General features: G+C 56.2%; 2 protein-coding genes across 2 annotated transcripts in view; both read right to left on the reverse strand.

The window, feature by feature from the left end:
- Window positions 1–216: 216 nt before the first annotated feature.
- VOLCADRAFT_98080 (uncharacterized protein) lies at window positions 217–3,820 on the reverse strand (the record flags this gene model as incomplete). The annotated part of the gene is made up of 4 exons (XM_002957018.1): window positions 217–299; window positions 797–902; window positions 1,389–1,532; window positions 3,797–3,820. Coding segments are annotated over 4 exons (357 nt in total), but the record flags the coding sequence as incomplete, so codon positions are not given.
- A 3,108-nt stretch (window positions 3,821–6,928) lies between these two features.
- The window catches only part of VOLCADRAFT_98081 (uncharacterized protein), a gene marked incomplete at both ends in the record, with an annotated part of 18,198 nt that continues 12,622 nt past the window's right edge, over window positions 6,929–12,504 (reverse strand). Inside the window, 7 exons of the mRNA XM_002957019.1 lie at window positions 6,929–6,959; window positions 7,716–8,049; window positions 8,170–8,947; window positions 9,441–10,658; window positions 11,045–11,128; window positions 11,501–11,596; window positions 12,185–12,352. Coding sequence (XP_002957065.1) covers window positions 6,929–6,959; window positions 7,716–8,049; window positions 8,170–8,947; window positions 9,441–10,658; window positions 11,045–11,128; window positions 11,501–11,596; window positions 12,185–12,352 — 2,709 coding nt within the window. The remainder of the gene's footprint in view (window positions 6,960–7,715; window positions 8,050–8,169; window positions 8,948–9,440; window positions 10,659–11,044; window positions 11,129–11,500; window positions 11,597–12,184; window positions 12,353–12,504) is intronic.

Here is a 12,504-nt window from a genome sequence, read left to right on the forward strand (position 1 = left end):
GAACATGCAAACATACATACATACATGCGGAACGGCTGCGTTGTGTGTTGGCAGTCTGAGTCGGGGTCGGGAGCAGCAAGACTAACCGACTTGTGCTGCGTGCCCCCGACCCTTGCGCTGTGTTTCGGCTTCGGCCCCCGGCTCTCGCGGCCCACAGTGTAATCTAAGTCACATACATACATGCAAACATACATGCATAAATATATACATATATACCTGCAAAGCCTTTATGGCTCCCGCCTTGGCTGCATAGTGCGCGGGGTTACGTCCCTCGTTGTCGCCCTGCCAGGGGTCAGCTCCTTCAGGGACATTGGAGGGGAACGATGATGGTGATGATGATGGTGATGGTAATGATGGTGATGATGATGGTGGTGATGGTGGTGATGATGAAGACGATGATGATGAAGACGAGATAATGATGATGATAATGATGATGATAATGATCGTGATAATGATGATGATAATGATGATGATAATGGTGACGATAATGATGATGATAATGATGATGATAATGATGATGATAATGATGATGATAATGATGATGATAATGATGATGATAATGGTGGCGATGCAAAAGTCAAAGAGGGAAAGACAGCTGCCGGCCCGTCCGAAGCGCCCACCCACTGCGAAAGTGATGGGGCCGCCAAAGCGGGGACGAATAAGGGGGAGGGAGAGAGGGGGAGGATGGCGGTGTCAGCGAACGGAACCACTACCCCACCACCTTGCCATCCACGGCTCCGAAAACCTCCATTCGCAAACCCAGCAACCTAGCCATTACCGCCGCCCCGTCACGCACCCACGGAGATCAGGTACTTGACCGCCTCCACCTGGTCCCTCTCCGCCGCCAAAATCAGAGGTGTCACGCCGAAACTGGCACGACAGTTAACCAGCTCAGATACACGCTGCGGGGGATGGCGCGGGAGTTGGGGGGAGGGGAGGGGAAGGGGGCTTGAGATAAGACCCGGAGGGGATGGGGGCTGCTGATTGGAAAGGAAACGGTGCAAAGGTCAGGGGAGCGAGGGGTGGGGTGAGCTCAGCTATCGTTAGTTACCGTTGTCTCTCGCAATCATTCACTCAGGGGCCTTTGGGCATCTAGGTTCCACAAGCCCGAATCACTACACGCTATATAGGTATAATCGTATGGATGTGAGCATCTCCCCCATTAGCAAGGGAGCGCGGCTGGGCTCACTCGCTCTCACCGGGGCGCGTCAATGTGGCACACAATAACTCACATAGGCACGTGATTGCTTACATCCTGATACACATCCATGCACACCCAAACACACACTCACGACGATTCCTGCTGCGGGCAGGGTTCATGTACGGCTTATGGCAGTACAAGAGATATCAGCAGATGGCTGGGGTGCACCCCCTGGAGAGATGCTCACCCCGTCAGGACCGGGCACATGGCTAGCAGAGCCAGCAGCCGCCACAGCAGCCGCGGCCCTAATCAGTGCCGGCAGAGTGCTCTGGGCGTGCCAGGTCTGTGCGACATCGTCCTCGCGCGTGCGGGCTACGAGCACGCGAAGCACCTGGAGCGGATTGGGGCGGTAGAGCGCGAAAGGGGGCTGTGAGCAGAGGTCGAGACGAGCGGATGCTGCACGACGATGAGACGCGCCACGAAGGTTGACGAGGAGAAGGTCTTTAATGAATTTGGGTTTATTGGATTGGATGCTGGATGCGAACCCCGGCGATGGCGTCCGGTCATGCAATCCGTTCTGATGCTCGCGCGTACTTGTCGCGAGGATCATCTTGCAAGCATCTTTACGCATCTTTCAGGAAAGAAAAAGCATCCTTTGAGTGCTTTACATACGAGATCGAGGGCTGGATTGCCCACCTCGACATGGCCATGCGCCGCGGCAATATGCCAAGCTGTCCTCTTTTCCTTTACATCAGTTTGCCTTAACCATGTAGCATCCTCGCGAAGAAACTTGTCAACTTCTGTAGCATTACCTGTATTGGGCGTTCAGATAGAGTTGCAGCAGGGAATCGACAGAACTCAAGCAGGCCGTATACGTACCTTCTTCGGCTGCTATAAACAATGGTACACGCAAACGGATGCAGCATCCCGGTATTCGTTTAACATTTGCGAAACCCTCCGGCTGACCGGTTGCTGCTCCTACATCAAAGTTCATCCGATTATACAGTACTTATCTTGTGGCCAAAAGGCTGATACTCCATATTTAGGCCTCCTAGCCGATAGTCCCAGTCAACGAAGTATTGTGCCGAGGCCAGATAACGTCGCATCCGGCATCCCTCCAAAAATTAATATATGGCATTAGGTGCCATGTGAATGCGAGGAGAAAAGAGCTTTACATTAGGCATACACGTGAACCTGAAAGCATGATGAAACAGCTGCCGTACCCAAGAGCTTACCAAATGTCACAGCACCTCTCTAATCTACTTTCACCTTAGCTTAACCATCGTTCTTCATTATGTGATTAAAAAACACGCACCGAGGCCTCATCTGTATTGCATTCTTCGAGGAAAGAATGGTCGTCCGTGTAGTTAGGAGACTCCTGCACTGCATTCGCCAATAATTACTAAGGATTTCATCTTCAAGACTAACACAAAGCTCAGCTAAACAGCAGCCGTCATGCAATAGTTAGCTTAGTAATGCAGTGGATCCAGAACAGGCCTCGGGATTGACAGGGCGCTTTCAGGCCGTGCACTCACACCTGTCGAACGCAATAACTCATTTGATATCAGTACTTTTCTGAAATGTAATTTGGGCTTGGTACGCGCTCCTCCTCTGTTAAGCGCAGTGAAAGGTGAACTAACCAGCGCGAATGCTGCGCTGGACCAATTTAATCAAGAACGGCTGCAATGTCGATATTTCTAACATGCTTTAGGTTCATATATATATAAGAATTGGGTATTGATTTTTCGTTTCGGCCCCATGTTATATGGCGCTTCTGGACTGAGTCCGCCTCCTACAGGAACCCTACCTGACTACGACAGCGCTGAGCGGCATTCAACAATTCCATGCATTAACCCTATGGCATGGGTGGAAGGAAAACCTAAGCAGTAGGAGCCTGTCTTGGGTGACTTCCGCACCTTTTTACACGTAACGTAAATTTCTTCAAAATACGTAGTACATAAAAGCGTCAGTTTTGCATGTGCTCAAGTGACCCCAAACTCAAATGATGTGTCCAATGTGGCGAAATCGTCGTGCGCATCTTTGTGCGGATGTTTCTAATTGCGCTCTGCAACATCCACGTGCAGATCTTGACGACTCAGGGTGCGTCGTAACCTTCTCGACGAGGATACGAGAAAGTTAATAAGATAACCTTCTTTATTAACCTTCTTTATACCCCTATTCCGCCTAGGGAAGCACAGGACTCTCCGCTCACACTTTGGACTTGCAGGCTGGAGCTCTGGTGGTGCCACAGGATATCCATCGATGCCAGCACGTTCTCCGCGTAAAACAAGGTAGCAGTGGGAGCTCCATCCCCACCAGTTCTGGCTCCCACCAGCCCCGCAAGATATCACATATGACAAGTGACGTGAGCGCTTCAATCACTGGCGCGCATTGGCGGCCACTAGTTTAGCCGTGATCGACAGACCGGCATGTCGTCAAGTCCGTGCACATGTATGTATGTTTGTATGTCCGTCCGCACCGTCGACGGTTCAACACCGCAAAAGTCGTATGCACAGTCTGTGCCGAACAGGTGCTTGGCGATGGCGAATACGGAAACTGCCGCTTCTCCGGTATACACCTGATATACCCCGTTCCCGTTCTCCACCATCGTCCCCCGTCAAAGACCTGCAATGTCATCTATACATGCACACACACCTTGACGCCACAAGCAAAAGTCATGGTAACAGAGCATCAATACGTCTATTAATAAGGGTGAAGCGGTCAAAATTGATGCACGCGCGCAAAAAAGATGTCACCCAAAAGGATTGATTGTCCAGACAAATACCAACTTCAGTATCATTCTCGCCTTCCTCCGGGTCCTAAAACGGGTCCTAAAAAAACCTTAAAACCCTTTCTCCTTCCCTCAACCAGGAGATGCTGCAAAAGGTACGCTCAATGTCCCAGCTACAAAAAGCCTAAATCCCGACGATCCGATTGATTAATAAAAACCACTGATATTAAGAGAGCCATCCACCCACCGTACATCGTACGCTCGGTTTTCCTGCTCGAGCCATTTGGCCGTCAGATCACATCAAAATACGGAATACTAATGCAATATCCACCGGTTTCCTAAAAGCCGTGGAATTTTAGGAAATCGTGCTGGGTGGTGCTACCAAAACGCCGTAGGAGCCCCGGGCCAAACCTCCAAACCCCCAACGAACGAACAGCGCAAAAGGCTTCTCACACAATGCTGCCAAAACAAATTACGTTTCCGGTTCTGCGCGCGTTTTATATGTGTATGCAAAGACGCAGTACCAATCGCCGTTTCGGTAAATGAAAGCAAATGAATCAGGAGGGAAAGCATTGGATCTGTGCGTCTGGCGCCACAGGCGCCCCAAAAATCGCCTCCGCCCCCCCTCCGTTATATGTCGCGCTTCCCCCAACCCGCAGCAGGCGCACCAGAAGCGAGAAAAAGATTGTTCTGAGATATATTATATTATATATACATATACATATATTACTATCACAACCACGCCGCAAAATGCAAATGCCGTTAGTATGCTACGGCAAATGTTCACCGACTTACGCCGTACCTCGTAGGCCCTCAAGAATAGCCGCCTGCAAGCACCCACACGACTATCCACGTCGTGTCTAGTAGCATCCGCAGCTGCCATGTCGGCAAAGGCTCCTTGCAACTTGCCTCCGCAGCAGAGCTAACATTGACTCCCGATGATGCCAAACCAGCTCTTCAGATAGGGGCCAACCAAGAAGCCCGTTTTCAGACTGCCCCAGGACCCCGACCAGAGCGACAAGAGTAGCGACAAGGGCGTGAAGGTATGAAGATGGCGCTAGTATGAAAATCGACGCTAGAATGAAAATTTTGACAGACACGAGAAGACCTTAAGGACCGGGGCTCTTCCTAAAAGCAGGCAGCCTTCCTGCTATGAACACCTACAACCCAACCCACGTTTGGATAACTCCGGTGGATGTCCGGAGAGGGAGCGGAAGGCGGAGGATAAGGTGGCGAGGTGGCGAGGTGATGAGGTGGGGAGGAGCAAGGGCCGTTTTCCTTCACTCCTCCGAAAACACTGTCTTTGTCCGCCAATCCGAAGAAATTGGATGATCCCTTTTTCCGCTCCACCTCCTCCTCCTCCCCCTCCTCCCCTTCCTGCTACTCGGTAGAGCCCAAGTCAAGCCCAGATACGCGCCCTCATCCCTGCCGCACCGCAGGCCACCACCGCCAAAGCAACTTTTGGGTCTCTGCAGCGACTCAACCTGCCTATGGAAAGAATGACAAATTTACGCGTTTGTGAGCCGCCGCAACGCATAAAGACATAGCACTACAAAGAACTATAGATTACTAATTACGCGCCCTCGCTTGAGGCGAGCTAAGAGTGTTTCCGGACATCAAAAAGTATTTTCCGGACGAAACAGGAAAGTGTTTCCTTCGGAAAGTGTGTCCAGGGCGAGCTGTGTGCTGAACAGGACACACCAAATTTGTGCATCGCAAGCTCTGCATGGCGGTAAGGGCCCCCCCCCCCCGCGCCAACTACCCAGCCCGCGGGGCAAACGCCAGTAGGAGGCGGATCAGAGTCCAAACAAAACCTTAAGACCCAGTTTCATCATCAAGGAGAGGAGTTTCAACAACACTCGTCAGGGTGTAAATTTGTGAAGACGCACATACGCACATAAACATCGACACGCAGATTCAAAACGCATAAATGCATCATCAAGAATGCGATAGAAAATGCGGTAGAGGCAATCGTAGGCATGGTCTCACTCTCCAATGAAGCTTGCAAGCACAAAAACACCATCCACGGATAACACACACACACACCATCCCCACCATCCCCACCATCCCCACCACCAGCTGTAAGTCCTTCGAGAGCTGCTTGTGTCGACCATGCAATAGACAAGGCAGCAGACAGTGCCAACAGAAACAACAACAATAACAACAAAAAAGGGATCAACGGCAAGGGGGGAAGGATTTCGCGCCTGCAATGGTTCCTCCGTCTCCACAAACGGGTACCTTCCCCACCTCCTCCTGCTCGTAATGCTGACAATGATGATCGTCATCAAGATTATCATAATAATTATGATTGCTATCGCCAAAACCTGATCACCCATCATTGCTTCAGCCTCGTACCATGAAAACTAGTACCATCGACGCCACCTTTGCAAGTGTAGAGAGCTGCTGTTCTCTGGGAAAATCACTGCGTCGTACAGATAACGTACGTTTTGGGATACCACTACCAGCCCGCCGCAGCGTTGAGAGTTCAGGCCCCAGTCCCGCAGGCAGGCACTGCGGGCCGTTTCCCATCCGCGCCTCCCTCTCCCCGCACTGGCGCGCCCGTCCCCACATAAAGTACACATTAGGTACGGATGTGAGGAGCCGCTGGTGGCGGGCACTGACACACAGCCGCGGCGCGTTTGCGAGCTGCTCCCACCAATAGTGCCCTCTAGCACCCTCTACACAGCCAACCATAGGAACCCAAACATCCTCTTCTTCTTTTTCCCCCCGACTCCTCTTCCCTCTTCTCCTCCACAACCACTTGCGTCGACCTCAGCTTCTTATTCTCCGTCAAAGATTCTTCTCAACACTGGCCTTCTTTTTTCTTCAGGAAAAGCATATCCGTCACTTCCTCTAGGCGCTCATCTTCTACCGATATAGTTTGATTGTTAAGACAATATCTGCCGTGTATTCCGGTTCTGGCCTTCTTTTTTCTTCCAGGAATAGTTCGGCCGGAGGGAGGGAAAGAACGCAGTTCTCGCTTCTCGCAGCTGACGCAGCTTCCCCCCCTGGCCGGACAGCTACAAGCCCTAAAGCCCCCCCCCCCCCCAGACAGATCACACACAGCTCCCAACACAGCAGTGCGATCTGTAGGTGGGGAACACTCAACTCGCGGAATGTGCGCCAACACGTGTGCTGACAATGCACAGCTCATCCGGAGCGCATTGCCGCGCCACCACCGCCACCGCCACCGCCACCGCCATCGCCACCGCCACCGCCACCGCCACCGCCGCTGTTGATGCTGCTGGGAATGGCCTCGGCAGCCGCTGCGTGCGGGGCCCCCAGGACTGGTGCAGCGTCCGTGAGGGCGAGCGGCTGCGGTAGCCTGGCGGCCTCCTCGCAGGCGCGCAGCAGCCGGCGAGCTAGGTCCAACACCGCCTCACGCAACCTTAGGCAGTACCCGAGAGGCCTGAGGGTGGCAGTCAGGACAGTGCATACAATAGGAAAAATCCACTGGGGGAAGCCCTTTGTAAAGGTAAAAGCAAAAAACGTACAGGAAAGCGCACAAGGACGTTAGGAGCGCCAAAACAAAAACCCTCAAAGAAGGAAGACGACGACAACAAGTATGCGAGGGGATGGTGTGTGGGACTTAGGAATGCCAGAGAGCATTTCAATATCGGGGATCACGCTGGGCCGCAGCTGAATCAGCCGCTCAGCTGGCTCTCGGACATCATATCGCCAAATGCCAACCGCCAAATTCAAACTCAAGCCCCATCCACTATGCACAGAAGTCTATGCGCACTGTATTGTAACGCAAAATCACCAAATACGCAGCTCCAGCTGTGCATGTCGCGCATTTATCCCGTTAAGTCGCTGTCCGGGCCCAGCCCCCGGCCCCCGCACCTGAGCCCCAGTCGCTCCAACTGCCCAGTATCCATCCCTAGCAGCTGGTCCAGACGGATGGCCTCCTCCTGAAATGCCCCCAGGTACGGCAGCAACCCCAGCTCCTCGAATAGCACATCAAGGCTGTAGCGCGGCATCAGCCAGCCCGACTGTACCACATGGCAACCTCCGGTGCCCCCCGCCGTGCCCGCCCTTACGATTACAGCGGCTTTCAACCCATGGCTGAGGGACGTGTGGAAAGGTTCTACTGCAGCGTTGACCCTAGCGCCGCTGTCGTAAAACAGCTTCTGGTCGGTAGTGGTGTCATTGGTGGTGGAGTCGCTGGCGGGCCTGGCTGCGAGCAGGCCGGCCGGTGGAGAGTGAAGAGGATGAAGGGGGGGAGAGACGGGGGAAGAGACCAAGGCCCCGCCAGTGCCGCCGCCGCGCGCGTCCGTGGCATGCACATGCACCCCACCGCCGGTTTCCCGACGCCCCACCGCCACTGCAGCCTCCGGCGATCCTGTCTCCGCTGCCGCCGTCGCATCGTCAGGTCTGCGTAGCCCATTGCTGTGCCACTCGATGTCCGTGAGGACTAAGGGGGAGTCCCGCATCAAGTTGCTGGAGTTCCCAGTTCCTTGCATGGTCGTGACCCGTGGGTCAAGTCCCGCGCGGGGGGACGCGCCGCCTTCAACGCTCCCGCTTGAAGCAGCAACGGGCAGATGCAGGGGAAAGCGCGAAGGGACCCGCTGCTGTTCCAAAGCCGGGCCCTCGTCACTGTCGGGCCCTGCAGTGCCGGCGGCGCCGCCAGATCCACCGCCAGATCCGCCGCTGCCGTCGCCGATGTCGGCATCATCGTCGGCAGGTCCCAGGATTACTATTTCCGCATCCGGGGCGTAGGAAGAGTCGCATTGGGATATAGGCTGCTGCTGCTGCTGCTGCTGCTCCTGGTCTCGGAGCTGCTGCTCTAGTTGTTTTTGCTGCCGTACAGAGTTACCCCCGTGTTTAGTGCCATTTTTGGCACTGGGGCCTCCGCTGGGGAGGTTATTGCATGGATGCTTCGTTGAGGCGCTGCAGCTGCCGTACGACGTTGCGACGGCGCCGTTTCTGTCCGTGGAGTCCTGACGGCCGGCAGTAGAGGAAGTGGCGGAGGAGGTGAAGGCTGCAGCAGTGGCCAGTGCTGCTGCCTGCTGCTGTAGCAGGGTCACGTGCTGTAGCGCACTAGCAGAACGCCGACGCTCCTCGTCCAAGTCCGCCTGGAAGCCGAGCATGCGGAAGTTATTCACACGACGGCGCCGCGGTACGACAGTACGGCAAACATGGGTGCATGGAACGAAAACATAACAAAACAGAAAACGAGATATGCTACTGTATAACCCCTTGCACCATACGGACATTTACCGCGCATGCGGGAAACGTAGGCGGCCTTGCAATACATGTGTGTAGCAAACTGTAGATTGAAGCTTAACATAGTTTGTGATGGTACAGCAGGTCGTCGGTGGCCCCACCGATGGAGCCCCTACCTACCGACAAAGCTAAGTGCGTGATGTCCTTTGAACACGGCACCCATCACACACGCACTCACGCGCACCCATCACTCACGCATTCAAGCACACTCGATCACACACGCACTCACGCGCACCCATCACACACGCACTCACGCGCACCCATCACTCACGCATTCAAGAACACTCAATCACTCACGCACACCCGGCTGTTGTCGGCTCACTGCATCGCTCTTCTTCGCACCTGCAGCCTCTGCCTCTTAGACGTCTCAGCAGCTAGCTGCGTCCCCAAACGAGTTATTTGCTGCTCCAAATAGCCAGTCGCCGGAATAACAGCCCCGCCGGTGACGCTGCCAACGCGGCCAGCACCACCAGCAGCAGTAGCAGGGGCAAACGCCAATCCGTCTTCGCGCAAGTGCGCCACCGCCGGTGCCGTCGCGGCGGCTCCTCCAACACCCAGACCAAACTCCGCTGCCACATCGAGAACGGAGGCATGCCCCGGTTGCCTGCCACTGTCGCCACCATCGCCGGTATTGCCATAGCCACTTGCATCGGAGACAGCCCTCCGAGCGCCGGCGCCGGCGCCAGTCGCCGGCGCCGTCTGCAGCAAAAACGGCGATGCGGGCAGGAGGCCCGTCAAGCTGCCGGAGCAGGAGCGCAGCGCGCCGCCCGAGGCCATGATCATGCCGTTGAGTGTACTGTTGGCTCCGTCGTCGGACGTTTCGTCGCAGTAGTAAGCTTCGGAACCGAAAGTGGTTCGCGGCGGCAGCCGCGGGGCGGAGAGCTCTGGCCTTGAGAGGGGACTGCGGACGCCCATAGCACTGCCCGTAAGCTGTGGCCGTACGAGGCCGAAGCCGACACCGTTGCCGTCGGTGACCGCTGCCGTCGCGTCGGGCAGCAGCAGCGGCGACGGCGGCACGGACACCTCCTCAGCCACGGTCGACAGCAGGTGTACGAACCGGCCATTGTTATGGTTGCCGTCGTTCGCTGCCGCCGCCGCCGCAGCAGCAGCAGCAGCAGCTGACGATGACGACGGGCAAAGCATCACTTGCCCTGCGGACCTGGACCCCCCAGGGCTAACAGCTCCAAATGACGCGCGATGTGACAGCTGTGACAGCTGTGGTTGCGGGTGCAATTCCCCGCCACCCAGGCCGCCGCTGCTGACCCCGGTGCTCTTAGCACCCTCAGCGGCACCACCATGGAGCCCCTCTCGCTCGGGCTGCTGACATGACAGCTGCTGCTGCTGCTGCAGTTGTTGTTGTTGTTGTTGCATGGTGGTGGCTTGAGCTGGTCGTTGGTGTTGTTGTTGCTGTTGTTGTCCCGCAGCGGAGGCGGAGGCGGACGTGGAGGCGGCGGCGGTTTGCTGGCGGGGGGCGTAGTCCCGCAGCGCTTGCTCCCAGGCTCCAACTCGGACCAGGTAGGTGCGCATGCGGCCCTTGCCCTTCACCTCCCGCTCCCCGACCTAGAGCTCGGTGAGGTAGGCGCGCATGCGGAATGCAATACAGCAGCCTCAGCCTCAGCAGTAGCAGTAGCAGTACCAGCAACCGTCTAGGATGGCAACCCATTCACCGCCACGGTCGCCACTACCGCGCCCAATCTGCCGCCACCCAACCCCAACGCGCATAAGCCCCAACATACATAACCGGAAACGGGACCATGTGCACCAACACCCAGGCGCTGGACCTGCCCGACGGCCTGACGGCCCGCAAGTCCTCCTGTCCCGCTCCACAACCGCCCAGCTTAGGGCTCCTCGACCCCTCCCAACTGTCACTGCCTCAGGTCAGGTATCGCCGCCATTCATTCCCTCCGAGACCGGCTCCGAGACCTTTGCCCGTTAGCCGTACCCACCTCTACAAACTCGCCCTCCATGTTCGGATGGTGTTGATACACGTCTTCCGACACGTGGATACACATGGGGAAGCCCGTGGACTCCTAGCGCGCAGCCGGGATAGGGGGGAAGGGGTGCCGGGATAGGGGGGAAGGGGTGCCGAGATAGGGGGGAAGGGGGTGCCGGGATAGGGGGGAAGGGGTGCCGAGATAGGGGGGAAGGGGGTGCCGGGATAGGGGGGAAGGGGTGCCGGGATAGGGGGGAAGGGGTGCCGAGAGGTATTCATGTGCGGAAAACTGAACTAAAACGTCAAATGGCGCGGAAGGGGGGATAGGGGGAAGGATGGGGTAGCGGACGGGACGGAGTGCATAACAGAATGTGACTATGCACACACACAGTGATACACCGACACACACACCGACGTACACACGCACAGACGCACAGACGCACACGCACACACGTTTCTTTGAACCCACCATCCGGCTGGCTGTGTTGACAGTGTCCCCCAGGAAGCAGTACCGGGGGCACTTCATGCCGATCACCCCGGCAAACGCCGGACCGCAGTGCACGCCCTGCAGGTGCAGCAGCCGGTAGGGTAGGCGGCGGTGGCGTCAAGAGGCGGTACCGTCAAGAGGTGCGGACAGCAGCAGAGGTGCGGAGGCAAGGTAAGTAGGGGAGAGGGAAATATATGACCATGCAAGGCAGTCAAAAAGGAAATGACAGCCGGCGGCCAAGGCACCGACTGAAGGAGTACAAAGCACGGGGGGACGGAGGCAGGGGGGAAAACACGGAGCAGGGACGGGGTGAGACACACACACACACACACACACACGCGCGCGCGCACACACAAGGAAGCCTTTATGCAATCATGCGGCCAGATGATCACATGCAGCAACCGTAAATGGATAACAATTCGGTGTAACCCAGTTTTGCAACATGCCCCAACAACAGGATATCCATTGAATCCAATAAATAGCTTCCTAAAGGATCCAACAGAATTCAGTTAGGATCCCGTGAGGATCCAGTCAAACCGGTTGCCCGGGTTCGCCCCGCCGCGGCGGGGCCCCCCTCCAGACTTTCGGCGATCTCCCCTACCCACAACACCCCGCTCCTCCTCCGAAACCAACGGTTGATCCAAACCAACGAGGAACTCGTCTTACGATGCGGATGCGCATCCTCTCTCCGTTGGGTGCCGTGATGTTCCTGACCACATCTAGCATGGCCTTGGCGAAGCCCAACACCCGGGTGAGCGGGGAGCCCTTGCGGGCCTTATCCTCGTCCTCGTCGTGACCCGCAGCCACCATGTACGCATCGCCAATAGTCTCCACCTGCGAGAGGCCACGTGGGTGTGTGTGGGTGTGATTGCGATTGTGAGTGTGAGTGGGTGCGGGTGTGTGTGCGATTGTGAGTGTGAGTGTGAGTGTGAGTGGGTGCGGGTGTGAGTGCGGGTGTGAGTGCGGGTGTGAGTGCGGGTGTGAGT

This window comes from Volvox carteri, assembly GCF_000143455.1.
Source record: "Volvox carteri f. nagariensis unplaced genomic scaffold VOLCAscaffold_68, whole genome shotgun sequence".
NCBI classification, from domain to species: Eukaryota; Viridiplantae; Chlorophyta; class Chlorophyceae; order Chlamydomonadales; family Volvocaceae; genus Volvox; species Volvox carteri.